The 21251-nt window shown below is 41.2% G+C and overlaps 1 protein-coding gene across 12 annotated transcripts in view; it reads left to right on the top strand.

Annotated features, from left to right (window-relative positions):
• GPM6B (glycoprotein M6B) overlaps positions 1-21251 on the top strand; it is a 140154-nt gene that overhangs the window by 109703 nt on the left and 9200 nt on the right. For 8 of the 12 annotated variants that reach the window (XM_074967048.1, XM_074967040.1, XM_074967076.1 and 5 more), the window contains exons 2-4: positions 1037-1156; positions 14888-15074; positions 17392-17548. In XM_074967048.1, the coding sequence (XP_074823149.1) occupies positions 1037-1156; positions 14888-15074; positions 17392-17548 (464 nt within the window). The remainder of the gene's footprint in view (positions 1-1036; positions 1157-14887; positions 15075-17391; positions 17549-21251) is intronic. The other 4 variants (XM_074967126.1, XM_074967118.1, XM_074967135.1 and 1 more) reach the window with 1 other exon arrangement.

Here is a 21251-nt window from a genome sequence, read left to right as displayed (position 1 = left end):
ATGTAGCTACTACAAAGTGGAACTTCCAGTGTATTTTAAGAAATGATCCATCTTGCATTGACAGTAGGGTGACCAGACAGCAAACGTGAAAAATCGGGACGGGGTGGGGGTTAATAGGAACCTATATAAGAAAAAGACCCCAAAATTGGGACTGTCCCTATAAAATCAGGACATCTGGTCACCCTAATTGGCAGCCTGGCAATTCATAACCAGGCAAGGTGAAAAAATGTTGATCCAAAAGCAATTTGATGTTGTTTTGCCAATAGCCTCTTTCCATAATGCTCAGGAGCAGTAAAGCTTTGAAGTATTCTCCCAACAAATTACAGACCATTACATATGGCTGGAAATGATGCGACACTACTGAAATTTCCCAACAATTGAGAAAGGTCCGGGGCGGAGAGAACAGTAATGGGTCAAATTCTCCTCACACGTTCATTGTAAAACTGGAGTAACGCTGCTGAAATCAACAGAGCTGGTCAAAAATTGCACCAGGATGAGAGCAGCTTTTCTCATCTATTTGTTTTAAGAAGTTAACTTTGCGTCACTGGACAGATTTGTGTTTGTCTCTCTCTCTCTCTCTCTACATCTGGTGGTAATTATCTAATTCTGTTGGGTTTAGGATACTTTAAAAATAGATATTTGGTTTCCCACAATTCTGTTTCCCTTTCTGCCCTATCTCTTAGAGAAGGGACTGCTTGCCAGAAAAGAGAAGGGGGTTGGTGTAGGGTAAGTGAGTTTTGATGATCAGAGACCACAACAGACTAGAATGTTTTAATATGTATTTATGTTCATTCAAGAACCTAGAGGAGTTTTAAACATTCTTGTGTCACTAATGGTCTTTAGCTCATAACTTTAACAGCATATTCTGTTGATTTTCCTCCTCTTTGTTGGTATAAATAGGTTATATTTCAGTTATTAAACCTCAGCATATTTTTCTGGACTCTCCACTTAATTTTAAAATGAAATGAATAAAAGTATTGAACAAATTTTTTTTTTTTGCTGGAGACACTGACGTTTTACCACCTAAAATTGGCAGTGATCACCAGACCAGAAATGGAAATTGGCAGGTACCACTGGATGTACAGGAGTTCAAGGCCACACCAGTACCATCATGTGCCAGCATTGAGAGGCAATATTAGTCCTTTGGGGATTCAAGGTAAATAAAGGGTTGGGGTGAAATCTAAATGGAGAGTTCAAATATGGTAGCACAAACATGATTTGCAGTAGCTGTAACCTTTTCAAAAATGTTTTTCTATGTTTCTTAGTCAGTTAGGAGTCTGATTTTTCTCATGATTGCTTGAAATAAACTTTAATTTTAATCTGTTAGTGTTGGAAAGGCAGTAGCTTGCAATTTATCGATGTCCTTTTGTTAACTGTATTGCCAGCAATCATTTCAAAACTGTCCACAGCCAAGGCAGGATAGTATTGCTGTGTATGCAAACCCAGTAAGAAACTGATGATATAATTTATAGTCCATCAGTTGGCTTCCATATCCAAAGAGAGAGCAATACATAATGCAGTGGGTCTCCTATCAAGTGCTTCTTTGAACAGTATTTCACCTAATAGCTCATTTTCCAGCAACAACTGTGTGTGTGCGTGTGTGTGTATCTCATCTTTTAAAGAAAGACTAAGGCCAAGATTTTCCAAAGTGATTAGTGATTCTGCATGTGTCAGATTTTGGGTGCCCAACTTGAGTCACTAAAATGGAGGCCTGATTTTCAGAGGGTGAGCACTCAGCTCACTTTTTGAAAATTACCTTTGAAGTGTCTCAGGCCAAACAACATGTAAGGTTATTTTGCCCAGCCAGCATCTTCCCTGGATGAAGCTGATCTATTTAATCCAGTTCAGAGATTTGAGCGCTACATTTGGAGAACATTCACCAAGTTTTCCACTTAGCCCCTTCCCTTATATAACCCGATGGCCTGGTTCTTTAGACCTTAAAATGCTCTTTCCATGGTAGGCTTAGTCTGTATGCTAGAAATGGGTGAATATTTTTATTGTCAAATTGTATATTCAAAAATATTGCGAAATTAGTCAGATGTATTATTTGGTTGATCAGGTCTGTTCTGCTCAGCTATGGAGGGTAGAGGGAGAACTTGGTACTGGTAATAATACTTTGCATTGTTAATGGCTCTTCATTATATTTCCTAAAAGTAGAAACAGTACCGTTGCATAACATCCCAAACAGAATTTAAAATACAATGGGCTGGCAATATTCTGAGGTACCTTTTCAGATCTCCACTTCAGCTAATGTCTGAGTCTTAGAGTCATCAGACTGACCTTTTTCTTGCTGGAGTCTTAGTTGTGAGCCTGCTACCCAGATTCAGAGAGAATGGATTCGGAATGGCCAGGTATATAGAAGAATATCTGATGAGGACTGTTGTCCAAAGTCCCAAAGGGGAACCAATGGCTAAATCCATACAGATATCTTCTAGCTATGTTCAAGGTGACAATTCTATGTACGGAATCATTTAAAAAACATTATGGAGCATTAATCGTTTAGCTAGACTTCAACAGATTTATCTGTAGTTCTTTATAGCACCAGAAAGTGGGCAAGTTCTGTCTAGTTCTAGATCTGAAGTGGCTCAAGACATTTGTTTGTGATTGCAAAGTCTCTGAGATGTGGTGATCTCTGTGTTCTACAGATGATGTGGCTACTAAAAGCTCCTTTTCTTTGTCACAAGCCCAGCGTTCATTACAAATGTGATCAATCTGTTTTATACTGGTACTAAATTTCAAGAAGGCCTTGTTTCCATCAGAGAGATTTTTTCATCTGGATGTTTTTTCAGATCAAACGTTGAAGAATATTAGAGGCAAAGATCATGATTCACAAGTTCAATGCTTATCTTAGCCATCTTTTACGAAGCTAATGCACCTACAGGTCATTTGTCTATACTTTAGAAGAAGTAGCCAAAAGATTCTGTAAATCTTTACTCAACTACTTCAGAGCAAAATCCTTATTACACTGGTAGCTGTCAGACTACATCGTTAAAGGAAATCCGCTTCAAGAACCAACGATCAATGCCATCCAGAAGCTGAGGTCTGTCCATGGACACTGGTTGAATTAGGAGGCTTGCTAAAATACAAACGTAAGCGTTGAGTTTGGGAGTGCTAGGACGTTTCTGGGGCTTTTCAATGAAGAGTTGAAGGTGCAAGAGGTCCTGGGCGTAACCTGAACAAACCAGAGGCTGAAAATGACATTTTAATGTGGGAAACTCAGTTTCTGATTGCTCTGATGTAAAGAAACCTGAATCTCTCCAGATGTGCTGTGCAATAGAAAACTGAGAATAGTAACAGACCAACTACGCTGAAAAAGGCTGGAACAAGGATACCAATCTCTGTGCTAATGATTATTTAGTCACAATGAAATGCTGCTACTTCCCTTGAAAGAGGAACATAATCAGAACAATGGATGTTTTTCATTTCAGAGCTGGTACAGGAATCTCTTGTTTTGGATTGCACTGAATAGTACACTGGAAAACACTCCCAACTCTAACATGTACAGTTTCTTCCTAGGGCAACCTTCCTTATCTCCTCTTTCAGTGTCAGTAATAGGTGGTGTTAGGAGAGCAAACTTTTTGTTTTCCTTTTGATATTTTGCTGCTTTCACTAGATCTCTACATAAGCAACTATCTGCTTGGATCTTTAATCAATTAAATGCTACTTTATTGTCCGTCTTTCTTTAAAACTCTTTGTTTAGAGATTGGCACCCTTGTTTTAAAATGAACATTCTTGTGGAAATTCTTCCAGATGAATTGGGTTTTTGTTTGTTTTATGGTTGTTTTTCTCTTCCTAGATTTCTTCCTAAAAATATTGGGCTTTTTTGGGCCTACTTTAAATAGGCATAAAGGCACAAGAAGGTGCACCCTCCCATCAGGATTTAAGATCGTTCCATAAGGATACAAGCTGTCTCATGAGCAGGGGGAAATTTGCAAAGCATCTGCCCATGCACACACCTTCACCTGTGCTGGTGCTACGACCGGCCAAAGGTCTTTATAGTGGTGGTTCATTTTCCTCTTATTCTGTATTTAGATAAGCTATTTCTCTAAAGACCCCTTAGTTCCAGATTGATACTGAAAAGCTGGATTTGGCTTCTGCATCTCAGATCCACTGGTCTGAAAAATCTCTCTCCTCGCCGTGCCCCCCCCCCTTTTAAAAAAATTATATTTAAGTAGGATTGTTACGGGGGAGATTTCAGAGTAGCCAGCTGTGTTAGTCTGTATCCGCAAAAAGAAAAGGAGGACTTGTGGCACCTTAGAGACTAACATTTTTTGAGCATAAGCTTTCGTGAGCTACAGCTCACTTCATCGGCTGCATTAAGTGGAAAATACAGTGGGGAGATTTATATACACAGAGAACATGAAACAATGGGTGTTACCATACACGCTGTAATGAGAGTGATCAGGTAAGGTGAGCTGTTACCAGCAGGAGAGCGGGGGGGAGGGGGAACTTTTGTAGTGATAATCAAGGTGGGCCGTTTCCAGCAGTTGACAAGAACGTCTGAGGAACAGTGGGTGGGGGAGGGGGAGGAGGGGGAATAAACATGGGGAAATAGTTTTACTTTGTGTAATGACCCATCCACTCCCAGTCTTTATTCAAGCCTTACCTGCTCACTCGCGTTACAGTGTGTATGGTAACACCCATTGTTTCATGTTCTCTGTGTATATAAATCTCTCCACTGTATTTTCCACTTTATGCATCCAATGAAGTGAGCTGTAGCTCATGAAAGCTTATGCTCAAATAAGTTTGTTAGTCTCTAAGGTGCCACAAGTCCTCCTTTTCTTTTTACTGGGGAGAGAGACTCTGTTTTTGTTTACTTCCTTGAAGTTAAGGAAGCATCAACTGGAGAAGCGGTTGGTAGCTGTGGTTGAGATCCAGTGTGATTAAGTCTTATTCTGCTATTGGATACTGCTGGCATTGATGCATTGTGAGGTAAGTTACCACTTCCAGACTGGGGGATCTAAGATTCAAAAGTCAAATTTTACAGGTAAGAAACTAACCTTCGATTAAAACACAAACATTGTTAAAAATAGTTGTTCTCCTTTTTTCACAAGAAAACCCAGGAAACTCTAGTTCATGCAGGGTGAGATTTACAAAGGCCCCTAAGAAGCCAATGGGAGGTAGGTGCTAGCTCACGTGATCACGTTTGTAAATCCCACTGCGTATCTGTCTACCTCTTTAGATGCCTAAATACCTTTGTAAGTCTGGCCCTGTGTCTAATTTGTTACACGTTTTGGCTCAGAGTTGTCTAGACAGAAGATGCTGGCTTGGCTGACCTAAAACTGAGAGATGACTAGTGTGCATGAGGAGATGAGTGGAGATCAGGGTGAGGGGAGAGATTTGAAAGAGGGACTATTTTAATAAAAAATATGAAATGGCAGACTGATTGCAAACACTGGGTTTTGTGTATGCTGTTCGTGTGCAACCTTGTGCGGAGTTGGACTGAGACTGATAACTTTTGCCAGTGGAGTGATTTCAGATGAATGAATTCTGCATGTAGATTAACACCTCTGCATACAAGAGTCCTTGGAAAAAATTTGTGCTGCAAAGTACTGGAACAAATCTGCAGGAGAAATTACTGCCAAAGTTATAGCAACAGAGCTCAGACTACTTTTATCAAGAAAGATCTTTTAAAATGCTGTAGTGATGCAATGATTAATAGGAGGTTGCATTTTTCAGAAATAACCGATAGTAAGAGAAATGAGTGGGAAAATATCCACCCTTATGGACCCAGTTAAGACTGTTCAAAGTAAATCCTCTCTCAAAGCACAAGTTGACCAACTTCCTTCTCTTCAGAGGTGGTGCAGCCTTGCTTTGAAATGCATTGTCTCATGGGCTGGAAAGAGTTCCTGTCTCTTCTGTTGACAAGAAATGAAGTTGTTGGACCTTCATCTCAGGCTGACCAAACTGGAACAAGAGAACTGCTCTTGTCCTATTGTCTCATGTGTCACAGTAGTTTTATGCTTGGTGTTTTATGTATCATTAGCAGCTTAGAATTGATGCATGTGACAAACGTGGAATCCGTGTTTCATATTGTATAGATCATATTGCCTTAAAAGAGGCCATCTTCTGAATACTTATAAACTGAAGGACCATTTCACAGAACTGGAACTGCATCAGACTGATTTAATTTGGAAGAATGTGCATTTGTCTTCACTATAGATTCATAGGTTTTTAAGGCCAGAAGGGGACCGTTAGGTCAGGGACAGTCTGACCCCTGCATAATACAGGCCAGAGTATTTAATCGAGTGATTCCTGCAGTGGAGGGAATTCTTTTTCCCTATCAGAAACAGTATTTCTGGAATAAATCCAATGCAATCTGATGATAAAGCAGTGGTTCAAAAAAAGTGCTCTCTTTGTAGACTCTTCTTCACCATGCTGCATTGCAATGAAGGGCAGAGCAAAATCTTGACTTAATCAGATCGTTGTTTTTGTCTCCAATGCAGATTTGTTGCTTTCTGCAATGAAACAAACAATTACCCCTGTTCAGTAGCAATGGGGCTGTAAGACCCCTGTTGTTAAGAGTATGCAGAAGGCCCAATTTCTCTAGGTTCCTCGCTAAGATACTTTAGAAAAAAAAGTCAGTGGTCTTAACTCTCAATCTAGATGTGTATTCTTTTATATCTAGCAGTTGATTGTTATTACTATTGTAGTTATTTACACAGCTCTGGAGGTGTACATGGGGGCTTACAGACAAATAAGAAATGATGGGTTTCTGCCTCATGGAGCTTACAACCTAAGGGTCAGATTCTGACACCCTTTACTCATATTGAGTACCAACAATCAGTGATGACTCCCTGATTCTCTGTCCCAGCCCCAGTGCAGGATAGAGTAGCCAGAAACTTCTGTTCTCATGGTCTCATTATACAGGAGCGTGAGAATGTTCAATGAAATTGCAAGGTGGCAAACTCAAAACACATAAACAAAATACTTTTTCATATAATGTGTAATTAGGCTCTGGAACTCATTGCCACAAGAAGTCACTAAGGCCAGGAACTTAAGCAAGTTTCAAAAAGAGACTGGATATTTATATGAATACCAAGAATATCCAGAGTTACCATCATGAATGATATCAATGTTTTGACAGGAAAACCCTGGAGCACGAGATTTAATGTACAAGTCTAACTATAAGAGATCAGGATCAGAAATACGTGGAGGGCAGGTTATTCTACATCCGCCTACTGTAATGTTCTTACACTTTCTTCTGAAGCATCTGGTACTGGCTACAGTCAGAGACAGGATGCTGGACTAGATGGACCTTGAGTCTGATCTAGTCTGGCAATTCCTATGTTCCTATACCTATTGTCTCCAAGGGACTATGAGTCCTCTATTTGCCTCTAACACACCACTCTGCCAGGGCAGAATCTTCCCCAAAGTATTGTTGTGGCTCCTTGACCTTCTTGAAATAATATGTCTGATGCTCAGGCTGAGAAGGTTGGACACCACTGAACTAAACCGTGTTGGTTCTCCAAAGTAGTTAGTCCTTATTATGAGTTGGTTCCTTTTAAGCTTGAAAAGTAGCAGCTAGAAAGGCTGCAATAGCAGCTTTTTATAAGCATACGTGTAAAGGAAAATGTTGATATGAAATATATAGTACCTGCAGCAGAAGGTTAATCCTTAGTGCACCAGGACCCTTAGATAGTTTATAATGGTGTGCATGGGCAGTGCTCTTTCAAAATACAAAGGGGCCTAAGCTCTTCTTATTATAACATGCAATATTAGGGCCCGGTCCTGCAAAGATTTATGCACACGCTCAGTATTAATCGTATGAATAGCGACATTTGAGTTCACCATTAACTCAGCCTATTTTTCTGCAGTTCAGTCGCACGCCTTTTCTGTAGTACCTAAGCAAGAGTTTTGGCTTAGTGTAAGTTTTATCATTTGTTCGCACAATTGAAATTGAGCGGGACAAGGTAAGAACGGAGCATAGGCCTTAACAGAGGCTTGCTTGTAATTTTTAAAAATTACAATTCTAGGGCTAAGTGCTGATTGTCCCAAATAGAAAAGGTCAGAGGAGAAACTTTCAACACACACTTTCAACGTATCGTTGTGGTGTTAAAGATTTTCCCTCACAATCCCCTTGTTGCCCCCAGATTATTGACCCCTGCTTTGGGAGATGTTCCAGCATATGCTTTTCTGATAATATCACATCAGATGCAGATGGTTACTGACTGGATGTTTATGGCTGGGAAAGGAGTCAAGAACATTTCATTTTGTCTATGACAGGGGTGGCCAACCTGAGCCTGAGAAGGAGCCAGAATTTATCAATGTACATTGCCAAAGAGCCACAGTAATACATCAGCAGCCCCCATCAGCTCCCCCCGCTCCCAGCACCTCCCACCCACTGGCAGCCCTGCCAATCAGCGCCTCCCCCTCCCTCCCCGCACCTCCCTATCAGCTGTTTCATGGCGTGCAGGAGGCTCTGGGAGGGAGGGAGGAGGAGCGAGGGCACGGCAGGCGCAGGGGAGGGGGCAGGAAGGGCTGGAGTGGAAGCAGGGCCTGTGGCAGAGCTGGTGGTTGAGCACTGAGCGCCCTCCGGCACATTGGAAAGTTGGTGCCTGTAGCTCTAGCCCTGGAGTCGGTGCCTGTACAAGGAGCCGCATATTAACTTCTGAAGAGCCACATGTGGCTCCGGAGTCACAGGTTGGCCACCCCTGGTCTATGATATGGCACCACATGCAGCTCTCTCCCCCCAGTTATCCTGCACACTTTGGGATATAAAATGCATTTCACGGGGTGAATAAAGCCTTTATGGGTATAGATTTGCAAAACCATGCCATATAGTGAAAAATCAAATTGGCACTTGCCTTCACCAACACAGATTCTGTACTCTAGTGGAGGTCCTTAGTGACTGAGACACGGTTGGCATTTTTCATGTTTGGGCATCAGTCAAAACAGATGATACCTAGATACCGGGGAAATAAGAAAAAAATGTGAATAGCCTGATTGTCCTCTCAGATTGGTATGTGAATTGGGAGTAACTCCATTGTAATGAACAGACTCTCACACATTATTGTATATAAGGTAACAATTTAAAATGTCACCCAATGCTTCTCCCCCTCCCCCAGATCCTTCCCACCCTGTTTTGTGGAAAAAGTAGCTAAGTGTCTGCCTTTTAACCCAGTGTTCAGCACAGTAGATATCCCAGCCTCTGTTGCCTATGCATGGTTATCCATGGAAGTGAAACTTCATGAGTTTAGAATTGCTATAGCCTGTGCCAGGGTTATATAAATGGCTGGCAGCCCCCAACGCAGCATAATGAGGGAGCAAATAGTGCCTAGTGCTTCCTCTTTCCGGAGAGCTGGGCAGAACTACGTGGAGGGAAGGAATGAGGTGTGCAAGGGAGGAAAAACTGGAAAGTAACAAGAGTTAGAGAAAATTGCAAGAGAGGGCAGCAGATTGGTTCCCTGACTGATTGTTCCCTGAAATTCAGATTTTCCATCCCCGTTTCTGATTGTTCTCCATTCCTGGCTTTTTGTTTCCTTATTTACACTTGTGTGCTATGATATCACTTCTTTATGCTTGAGTTATGCTGCGGCGCTAGAAAAGCCTGGAAGGAAGTTTGAACTTCAGAAAACAAGCACTGCTTTCCTGCAGGTGAGATGTTGGCTGGCCAAGGAGCAGGCCAGCAGATATTATCCTGCTCACATCACTCTGGTCTCTGTCTGTCTGACTTTGAGAAGCCAGTGTCTGTCTTACTCATCAAAACCCTGAAATCTGACAGCTCAAGAGTTAGCCTCAATAGGTCCTTAGGACAAGGGTAAGCGCTGTGTGTCGTAAACTCACCCCTTTGTGCCCACTGTACGGCAGGCCCCATTGTCCCTTTTAGCGTTGTAATCTTGCCCCAAACTTACCTCAGCAGGATGTGTTACGGACTGAGAATTGCTGTCTGAAAGTCCCTCCCCATTAATTCTGCATTTCCTTGCTTTTCTGGATTTAAATCGGGTAGACCTTCACAGTGCTGAAAGAGATTTGGCCACGCAACTGCCATTGGCATTAATGGGAATTGTGTGACTAAAGCTCTGCACATATTCAGTGGTCTGTATATAGTCTCCTCTCCTAGCTATTTATGGGTATATTGCTCATCACAGCTCAAAGAATAATTATATGAACAACCAGTATCATGGCTGGCTTTTTATGTATAGGTTCATCCTTTACCAGTTTCCTGTGACAGATATTTTTCCAAGAGACTACAAAAGAATAGTTGGTTCCTGTTCTTTCACCTCTATTTATTTTTGTCCCTTAGTTAGAAATATTCAGGGTGAGTTGTGTGTGTGTGTTTAATAGCATTCATTCCCTAGAGAATAATCTCAGTCCTTGTTTTAGCTGGCCTCCTTCTGAGAGTGTGTTAAATCTGTAGCCAGGATCACAAGCAGCTCTGGGCAAATCACTGGGCTGTTATTAACCTGCCTCCATGGCAACTTCTGCTCCCAAGCCTGAGGACAAAAAATGTTTTTATTCTGCTGAGCTGCACAAAAGATTCTAGTGATGTTTTAGACAAAATGGCCATTGAAAGCCAGATGCATTGATGTGTATTTGTAATGCATGGTTTATATTTAAACTGTTTTACACTGCTGATTTGCTGGGGTTATAGAGTGCTAAAAATTGCATAGTATTATCTGTGTGCAAAGTAAAGACAGAGCAGAATTTGTGCCAAACAGATTTTTTATTAAAAAGTTTTTAATAAACTTCCCAAATCATACTAAATACTACAATATTGTTTACAGGATACGCAGCTTCAGCAGCAGAATCTGTTATCAACTTACTCTGCTTATTTCATATTTATTTACAAAGTTTCCACTGCTTTTCAGTTGTATGGTAACTTGCTGCCTACTGATTCAGAAATATAGCAGAGCACAAGGCAAACTGCATCTAGAAAGTTCAAATTCTCCAGGCCAGATTCTCAGCTGCCTTAACCTGATTATAGCTCTGTAGACCAGCTGAAGTTCTGGACCTCCATGTTTAATGGAAATATACTCCAATACTAGGCTAGAAAGGTAAGAAAAAAATCCTTAATTTTGTCTGAACTAATAGTAGTACAGTAAAAGCTTTGTTATCCGGCATGTTGGGGGAATGGGGGGTGCCGGTTAGTCAAAAATTCCAGTTAACTAAGAGTTACACTTTCCAATGGAATACCAATTTTCAAAGAATTAGAATACAATAAAATGAATAAAGTATAAAATAGTATACAGGTACTCACCAGTCCAGTAGTAGTACTGCACTGCAGAATAGTTGGTTTCTTGAAGCACTTCGGTGTATACAGGTAAAATTTTCTATACAATAGTTTTTTATGACACTACATATCACTATGGGCAGCACATGGCATACACCCAGTTCACTAAAAATACACTTAACGCTAAAAAGATACTGAACATAATTTAACCCTTCTTTGATTCCGAAGGCTCTTCAGGATCTTGCAGTGCCTCAGGGTCATCATTATCAACATCAGTTATCACTGTAGATGTAGAAGGTGTAGGAGATTGGGCTGATCTCCTGTACTAACCCTATGACACACCCTGGAAGCTGCTTTTTTGAATAAATCCCTGATATCAGCTTGCTTACTTGTCTTCTGCCTGTTTTGCATAAAAGTAGAGTGCAGAATGTGCAATTGCAATACCCCCCTGGGCAGTATATTCATCCCAGTTACTAGACTGAAGATTTGTATTGGGAGATATCGGAAATGCCAGTTAATAGAGCTTTCTGGTTGATAAAGTGATGGAGAACACAGCTTTTACTGTATCTGGTTTTGAAAGGCTTCTCCAGGTTGTATTTTGGTAGTCAAGGGTGTAAAAAACAAAATAGAAAAAAACCTCATACTGTCAGATTTCATTGATGTGAATGTAGGGTCTCCAAAAAGTACATTCTTTGTGTGTTACGGCAACATCGCAAACATTCTTTAACTGAGTCATATTAAAATGAGGATTTGGCGCGGTCTGGCAGTCTAACGCCTCAAACAGGTGGTGTGTATTCTGCAAAGCTGATACCCTTTGGTAGGAACAGCTGTGTATAAACTCCATTGTAAAAGTTCTTGACTGAACATGTGTGTACAGGCGCGCATACTGCCATGTCTAGCATGGAAATATGCCATAGACGGTGTTTCCTTGTTTAAAGCTAGGGCTGGAGGTGTCTGTTTGCCCAAGAACCAAAGAGAGTATGTATCCCAGTTATCCAGTTGGCCTAGAGTTAAAGGGTTGGTGGTTGCTGGGGCTCTGTTTTGTCTAATGTCTGACTCGAAACGGCACTGTAGCTTTACGGATTTGATCAAGTGGGATCTTGGCAGTGATCTGCCCTTGACACGGTGAAGGCCACCAGAAGGACGGTGCTGCCTTTTCTCTTGTGGAGTAGAGTGCTGTAGGAGGCCTGAGCCATAAACACTGTTATCTACTGTAGACAAGAATTTGAAAGTTTTGGGGCACCCACTGCTGGCAGTTTGAATACAAGGGGCTATTGATGAAATGGTGTGATCTGCCTGAATGAGCGATCAAAAGAGATCACCCCTCAAGTCCAGTGTATTTATTACTGCGTGGCAAACTAGGCTGCACAGCATGGGGTGCCCAGTCTACTGGAATGACCTAGATTTGGGAGTAACCTTTAGCCCAGGTTCTATGTGGATTTAAGGGTTTTGCCAAGTTATTCTTCAGAACTATTTGCCTTTTGACCCACAGAGCAGCTTTGATATTGACTCTGAAGGAGGCCAGACATCCTACCCTCCAGCATGAAAGAAGATTTTATAATAGCAACAGGTTAAGAGGAGAAATCAGACTTATGCAGAGCTAGAATGATAAAATGAGAGGGGCTGGATTCTGCAGTTAAACACCCAAGAATGCTGTTTGGACAATGAAAAGGACTTGCTTTGCAAATTTGCCATATCACCCTGCAAGATCTGTCATTCTGAAGTTTGCTTTAGCTTTGGACCTCAGTGATATGAGATGTACTGTGGTTGTTATGTTTCAGAGTAGCAGCCATGTTAGTCTGTATCCTCAAAAAGAAAAGGCGGACTTGTGGCACCTGAGAGACTAACTAACAAATTTATTTGTGCATAAGCTTTCACAAAAGCTTATGCTCAGATAAATTTGTTAGTCTCTAAGGTGCCACAAGTCCGCCTTTTCTTTTTGTGGTTGTTATATTTCTTCCCATTGAGCTTTCTTTATGCTTCCTTTCCTTCCCGCCATTCCATCAGGCTAAGCAGTACATCAAGCTGTCTGTATTTGTTTTGTGGCATTCGAAGCACGAAGAGAGTTCCTTACTGAATGGATTCCAGCTGTGGACTTGACTGTAAAAGCTTCCCCAGCTGGCTTCTATATAATTAAATCTTGTATGCATTTACTGAAGTGGCATTTCATAAGACATCTAAGTAGCAATAGCTGTTTAAGCATGACAGGGGCATTTGGTAAGAGATCTTTAAAACAAAGAGTCTTACATTGATAAAACGATTAGAGGGTTTTCTGTCATTGTACGCACATTATTTCCTAATGCCCCCTGGACGAGCCTGTTGCAAAACTCATTTGTTACTTGGAAGATCGGGATGTTAGAAAAAAAACCCCTACTTTCTTTAGTAGGCCTAGATCTGCTGATCTTTTCTTGGAGTTTGAGACAGAAGTTATGATGTAGGCACCACCCAATTGTCTCCATAAATTTTAAATGGTTAATGATTCATTTTGTACCATATATTGGAAGAAACAGGCTGTTTCGGTTACATTCAACACTGGTAGTTCCACTGAGTAATATCCTAATGGTTTATTCTTTGCACAATTGTATGAAACATACACTAATGATGAATGCTTAGCCAGTGTAATGCTCTCAGCCTGAAGCAATGGACTGGTATAGATTGCCATTACCATTATAACACACATGGCTCTGTTTGTTTCCAATTCACATTACTCAGTCTTGCAAGCAAATGGATTTTCAGGCAGTGCCATCAGGAGGAATCCGATAGTTGCAACTGCATTTACCTTATCACAATGTATCTGATCCTGAGTTGGTATAACTGTAGCCTTCATCCAGCTGAGACAGAACATCCAGTATTTTTCTTTTAAATTGGAGACAAAACTATGCTTTCTGAATAGTACAGTTTAGACCTCAATATTCCTTTTGAAAAGGAAACGTCAGTCTTAATTTATTTGCCAAACATTCACTTTGATATTTCCTCTTTCTATTTAAATATATATTTTGTCCTTTTAAAACTGATTCTCTTATTCCAAATATTCTCCTTTTTGCCACTTCTCAGCCCCATTGGCTTTTAGGTAGCTAAACTGGTTTATAAAATAGTTTTTATATCATTTTGTTTTCAGGACATATATTAACCTTTCATAAAAACACAGACAAACCTTAGACAAAGTGTGCAGTAGCTGGATTTTGAAGACCATGGAGCATAGAACTCCTTCATTCAGTAGAAGTATAAAATACATTTTATCTTTCCCAAATGCTTCCCCATGTTATGTATTCACTTCCTTGACATGCTTAAAGAGCATGGCAGTAGTGTAACTGACGCTTCCTATTGTTGTCACAAATAGTTTTTAAATGCAGTGTATTATCTGAGAGAGGTCAGATCAGAGGGACTCACTTAGCTAAATGGATTTTTGTTTTTCGGTTGATGCTCTAACTCATCAATGACCTTTTCTTGATCTTGCAAAGACATGAGAATTCAACCCATTTCCACTTGTGTGTTTTGAGTTCACACAGACAAAGCTGAAGGTCATTGCTCTAGAGCAGGAATTGTCGTCATCTTGCATCATCTGTTAGCTTTCCACATATCACTTTGCCAATTTTTTTTTTTAAATTTGAGCCAGCCCCCACTGGTTGTACTAAATGAAAAGTGAATGTTCTTCTCCTCATAATTTGCTGTTGTGCTTAATAATGTTTCCTTTGTTTCATCTTTTCTGCTTAGGTTGCTTTGAATGTTGCATTAAGTGCCTGGGAGGAGTTCCATATGCTTCACTTGTGGCAACCATTCTCTGCTTTTCTGGGGTAGCATTGTTTTGTGGCTGTGGTCATGTGGCTCTCACTGGAACCGTATCTATCCTTGAACAACACTTCTCCACAAACTCCAGTGACCATGCTTTGCTGAGTGAAGTGTAAGTATGCCCCTCTTCCATTACTTCATGGAAGAATTCCAGCAAAACACCGCATAAACAAACACAACTGAAATTAGAGATGGCAAACTCAGAGGCTTAGGCTCTTTTCTCTAAATAATATACACACAGGGCAAAATGTCTAGTGTTATCGCTTCCATGCACAAAGATTCAGCATATAATTTCAGCCTGAATGACTTCTTTTGTTAGACAAAACAGGAAGAACAGGTGTAAAGTCCTAATGAGAACACAGTTTGTCTCCTCTGTAACAGCTGGATCTGAATCAAATACAAAATGTCAGCTGTTTCCAGCTGATGGGAGGGCCCTAAAAACGTAAAGGAGCAGAATGTAGGAACCAAATCATCACTGGTGCAGAGCTATGTGCATCATCTCTAGTAACTGATTATGGGGAAGGCAAATTGTATGCAAACAAGAGTGACGGTCACTCCTGTGAAGTGAGTCAGCCAGCTGTTTTGGGACACCTGTGATGCTCTTTCATTCTGCACATGCTATAGAGCTGCACCAGTCAGAGGCACAGTGCAGGACTGAGCCATGTAGAATTTCAACTACATGAGCAATGCTCCAAGACCCATGATCCATAATAGGACAGGAGCAGACTGTGAGGCGGGAAGTGCACTACTGTGCACAGAATGCCCAAGAGCTTTGATTTGAGGCTGGAGAATCCTACTAGCAGTGGGATCATGTCCTGTGTTAGCAAGGGATGGGAGCACTTCATACTCAGCTGTTGGAAGTGGGCAGGAAGAGCCCTTGTAACTATGCTTAGCTGCCCTCTTCTGCCAAGCCATTTCTTCTAGCCCACAGCACGAGGCCATTGGTGTAGGGGGATTAAGAGGTGTGTTGGGTAGGATCCTGGTATGCTCCCCTGGTCATTTTTTACTTTAGGGCACATGGACTCTCGAAATTTCCCTGTCGTCTTTCCCCCTCTTCTTGACAGCTCTGCCTGTACTTCATTTTATGAGCTACTTCTGGATCCCATTTATCGAGAAATAAAGCTTTTCTCCTCCAATCTTGTTCACCCAGCCCTTGATTGTCTGGTGACCATTTACCCTAGGTCAGGAGCTTATCTAATGGTATCTAAAAACCCTTTGACAAGGTGCTAGTATTGTATGCATGCTATATACATGTATCCGCATTTGATCCATGATCCACACATTTGCAGGGCTCTACAAATGCAGCAGAACCGTAGCTTGTATGGCAATGGCATGTAGCATCACTAGCTGAGATTCAGCAACTGAGAGTGTAACAAAGCCGTGTGGGCAAAGTAACGGGGTTCATTTGTTTAACTGAGGAGGAAATTCAAACATAGGGAGCAAGCTTTGCAAGAACTCTTGACAGCAGCACATGGGAGAGAGCTGTTGTGACCAAGTACCTATCATCAACCCAACATCAGCAACCATGGTTACAGTGGCACTGTATCAGGGAAATGAGCAATTGGTACTTGAATTACTATGGACGCAGGCTGTGTGGAAGCCTAAGGAGAAACGCCAAGAGTTAATGGAAATAGATAAATTTAGTTGGAGGGGTTTAAAATTACCTGCAGATATTTTTTAGTAGGTTAGCACTCCTGGCTTGTATTTTTAATCATACTTGATATTCTTGTACCTTTGCTTTGAAACTATGGACTCACTCCTGCACTGAACGGTTTGTTAATTTTAACAGCGATGCTCATATGCATGTTTTCAGGAAAATATCACATCATTTTCATGCACTGTAAAATATGTATGTAGATGTATTTGGGTAGGGGGTGTAAGAAGGGTGTGAATTTTGGAGCTGATGATGCTGTCTCCTTACAGGCAACATGGCCCTTAGGAGTGAGCACAGAGCTAGGTGGCCAGAATATCCTAATTCTCTTCAAGCCTTTGCCACTTCAAGCATTTTGCTCCTACATATATACCACAGCGCAAACATTTAGTTAAGGGTCACAACGCTCTATGAAGTATAGAAATATCTCCATTTTGCAGGCATGGAACTGAGGCTCAAAAATCATGACTATCCTAAAGTCATACACCCAGTCAGTGTAAGAAGCAAGATTAAAACCCAAATCTCTTGACTCCCAGGCAGGCCCTAGACCGTTGTCCCTCTGGTGCACATCAGTTTCCCATGTCAGTTTCCACATCCAGTAAAATGAGCATGGCAAGGCTGGGACACACACCCCGACCCAATTCTTTAAACAGATCCACAATATTTGAATAGATATTTGGCAGAATGAATTTGCTCATCCTTAATATAATCAGGTAAGACCGCTTTGGTTTAATGTGACTTCAAGTCTGACTAACTTTTATTTCCTCTTCCATTTTAGCATACAGCTAATGCAGTATGTAATCTATGGCATTGCATCATTTTTTTTCTTATATGGAATAATCCTTTTGGCGGAAGGCTTTTATACAACAAGTGCTGTGAAGGAGCTACATGGTGAGTTCAAAACAACAGCCTGTGGCCGATGCATCAGTGGAATGGTGAGTACAGTACTGCTGCCGTCACCCTGCTATCCAAAGTAAGAATAGTAACTGCCTTTAATATTTTCTTCACATTAGCGAAGATCTTTGATCTGGCTGTTTGACTCTTATGCTGTTGCACCACAATGTTTTTGCCCAGTTAAACTTTTCATACCCCACAAAGAGAGAGGTACTCAGAATTGTGCACTGAGACCCATCTTCTCTTTGCACTTGGGGAAAGCTCAGAGGGATCCAAACTTTGCAGAATGAGCTATTTAGGTATTTGTGTTCTAAACTCAACTTCATGGTTGTAGATTGTACATTTTGTAATGCTCAACCCAGGTGATAAGTAAATTTGGGCCTTAAACAGTCGTGATGCTTGGAGTTGGCATTAGAGCAGTAGTCTCCAGACTGTGGGGCGTGCCTCCCTAGGGGGGCACGGAAGAATGTTCAGGGACATACAGGGGGGCCCAAGCCTGCCCTCATGTGGGGTAGGGAGGGAGCGCCACCCCACTCTGCCCTCAGCCCCAGCTGCAGCTTTGGATCGCAGCTCCAGCCTCGGCTCCCTGCACTGGCCCTGGCTCTAGCTCCACTCCTGGCTGCAGCCCTGCTCCCAGGGGGCCTGGACAGGTTCCATTACAGGTAAGGAGGAGCACAACAGAAGAAGTTTAGGAACTACGGATTTAGAGACTCAGAGTAGGGACTACAAAACTCTTTGAGAGTAGTTTATGCAGGATTATTTTAAAAAATAGTAAATCTTTAAATTTCTATAGCGCATTCCCCCTGAGGGCCACAAAGTCCTTCAAATATCAGTGAATCAAGCTTCACAACACCCTTGGAAGCTAGACAAGTATTACTGTCCCATTTTTACAGATGAGAAACCAAGGCATAGAGAGAAAGTAACTGACTCAAGATTGCATGAGGAGTCTTCAATACAGATGATATATTAAAAACCTTTAAAAAGTTCCAAATAGTTTTTCCATTAGTACACTTAAAAAATAAACTAAAACTTAAAATTCTTGCCCACAGCTTCCTCATGGTTTAGGAACAGAAACACAATGTTTTTGAGACAGGATTTCAAAGCTGTCTCTGAAATTTTGAATTTAAAGCTGATAGTTATGAAGAAAGCAAAAGAATATGTCTGGACCACCCAGGAGGAAGTGTGGGATCACCCAGGAGGAAGTGTGGGTGAAAAGTGAAGAGGCTTTTGGTGTAATTTATATTGCATTTTAATAATTAAAACATATTGCCTATAAATGTAGAGTTTTTTCAGCCAAGAAAGGGAATAGCACGTTTGTATTGAACAAAGAGTAAATTTTCAACTGTATTATTTAATACACTTTTCAAAAAGCTAATATTAAATTAAGTCAATTAGGTAATTTTTAATTTTTGAAGCATTTTATTTTCTGGCAAGTGTGACATTAAAATGACAACTGAGTTATATCGAAGGCTTCATTTTCCAAAGGTCAAAAATGCCTATACATTTGCACATCTCACTTTGAGTGCATAATTACTTGCGCAAGTTAGTTAACTGCAATCAAAAAAGTGACTCTTCAGTTCTTTATGCATATACCTATGTTGCATGCAACTGTGATAAATGCCTGTTCAAACGTAGTTTTCCCTGACTTTCTGAAAAATCTGACCACTCTTTTACTGCAGTAGTAGAGGTAGAAATTGCAACAAATATGCTGCATGAACCATCATAAAATGTGGGAATTTAGAAGTAACAAGTAGCAATAAGAGTTCTAAGAAGATGTTACACAGACATTTCCCTTTCTATGTTCAATTAGTAACATTACAGATCTAGGCAATCACAATTTGTATGTAATTGTTGCCAGTGCAGCCAGTTCCCTCTTCCCATTCTGCTGATTCAGTTCTAGCAGATATATTAGATTTCCAAGCTTCCTGAATGATTGTTGGATGCCAGTGCTATAAAGAGGAGTCATATCAGATCATCAGTAAGGCTGCATTTTGGCTGGCCATCATAGGAGTCAAGGATTCCATAATATTTATGTTGTACAAAAACCAACCTGCCAGACCCCCTCTTGCCCATCATATCCTTGCTGAAGTCAATGGGAATACTTCTGGAGTGAAGTACTGTTTAGTATGAATGAAGAGTCTGGCCCTATAGAAATAAACATCCATGACCTTTAGGCCTTATGCAAGCACCTGCCTTCCCCCTGACTTCTCTGCCTCTCTGTTCCACTGCAAAATCCATCCCACCAATGAACCCTGGGTTATCCACAATGTCTCTTTGCCTTGGTCCCGTGCTGCTTAGTGTCTCTGGACAAGTGTCCATGACCATGTGGACTTTCTCCACTACAAATTTGCTCTGTCTTTCAGCTCTCCCATCTGCCTGACTAAGGAATACTCTTCTCCCTCAGTGACTCCCCCTCAACCCCAACCCTCCCTCCTCTCCAGAAAGGATCTTAACTTTCTTTTGGATTACTCTTTTCCTCATTGAACTAACCCATACAACCACTCAGACACTATTGTCCTTCAGATCCATTTCTACAATGATGCTCATGGAGAACTGCCCCCGACAATGGCTAGGTAGAGGGCCGTGGAGATTCTGATAGCTATTTTATTTATATTTTGTAGTTTAAAAAAAAATCTCTTTGATTTGGAAGCATTGAGTGGTGCACGTAGCTGGTCTGTGTACCCACAGGTTACCATCACTCTTAGCTTTGTCTTCCTTCCCAAGGCCCTCCATTTGTTTGTCACACCCTCGATTGCCTTGTCTCACATTAGACTGTGAGCTCTTCAGGCCAGGAACTGCCTTTCTGTACTATTTGTACAGTGGCTAACGCTACTGGTCCCAAGTCCCAACTGGAAGACCAGGGCACTACTGAAAAACTACAGCTAATGTGGATGACTGTGATAGTAAATAGTCTGGAACCAGTTTCACTGATGTTGAGTTCTGCCAAGTTAAACGCTGAGCTGCACAGGAGGCCAATACAACTGGAGAGGCCAAAGTAGTTACATTTCAGGAACAGCTTTAATTCCTCCAAGGCTGATGAGGTTGAGGTAGGCTGGGTTTACAAAGGTCTGGCCTGGCATCACAATCTCACATCTATTTATGGTCATTGCTGTAAAAGCAGAGTTTAGCTATATGCTAAAATGGGAAAAAAGGTAATGTTATGTACAAAACAATACCCATGTGGGATTCTCCACTTGCCACTAGCGTGAAACAATCTTGTTTATGCCTACTGTGGTTCGGCTTCCTGAAACCAACAGCCTCTGTCCACCAAGCACTTACTTCCAGGTCTTACTGCAGACCTTGCCCTCCTTGTGCAGGTTAGTGCTAAGTACACACCAAACCCTGTGCTAAGTACACACCAAACCCTCCAGCCACTCACGGTAATTACCAGGTAAGCTGTCCCCAAAGAGACAGTGTACACACGGAGGGGTACAATTCATGATCAGGTCTTTTATAACAAACCAGCACTAGAATCTTCTTACCATGAATACAAATATGTTTATTTACAAAGATTAAGATTTAAGAGATAGTGAGCAAGGATAATGAGAACAAGTTCTATGTAAGACAAATGGTATAACACTTCTTACAGTCTAAACTTAACTGAAACAGGCTAAAATCCTTGTCTAAAGTAGTTTCTCACGTAAAGCAACCTCTCATCGTCACTAGCCCACATGGCCAGGATCCAACTTTCATGAATGCAAAAAGCACAGTCCTATTAGCTTCCTCAGTGAAGGATGACAAAAT

This window comes from Natator depressus, chromosome 1 (genome assembly GCF_965152275.1).
Source record: "Natator depressus isolate rNatDep1 chromosome 1, rNatDep2.hap1, whole genome shotgun sequence".
Classification (NCBI taxonomy): domain Eukaryota; kingdom Metazoa; phylum Chordata; order Testudines; family Cheloniidae; genus Natator; species Natator depressus.
This window is presented reverse-complemented; position numbering and strand designations above follow the sequence as displayed.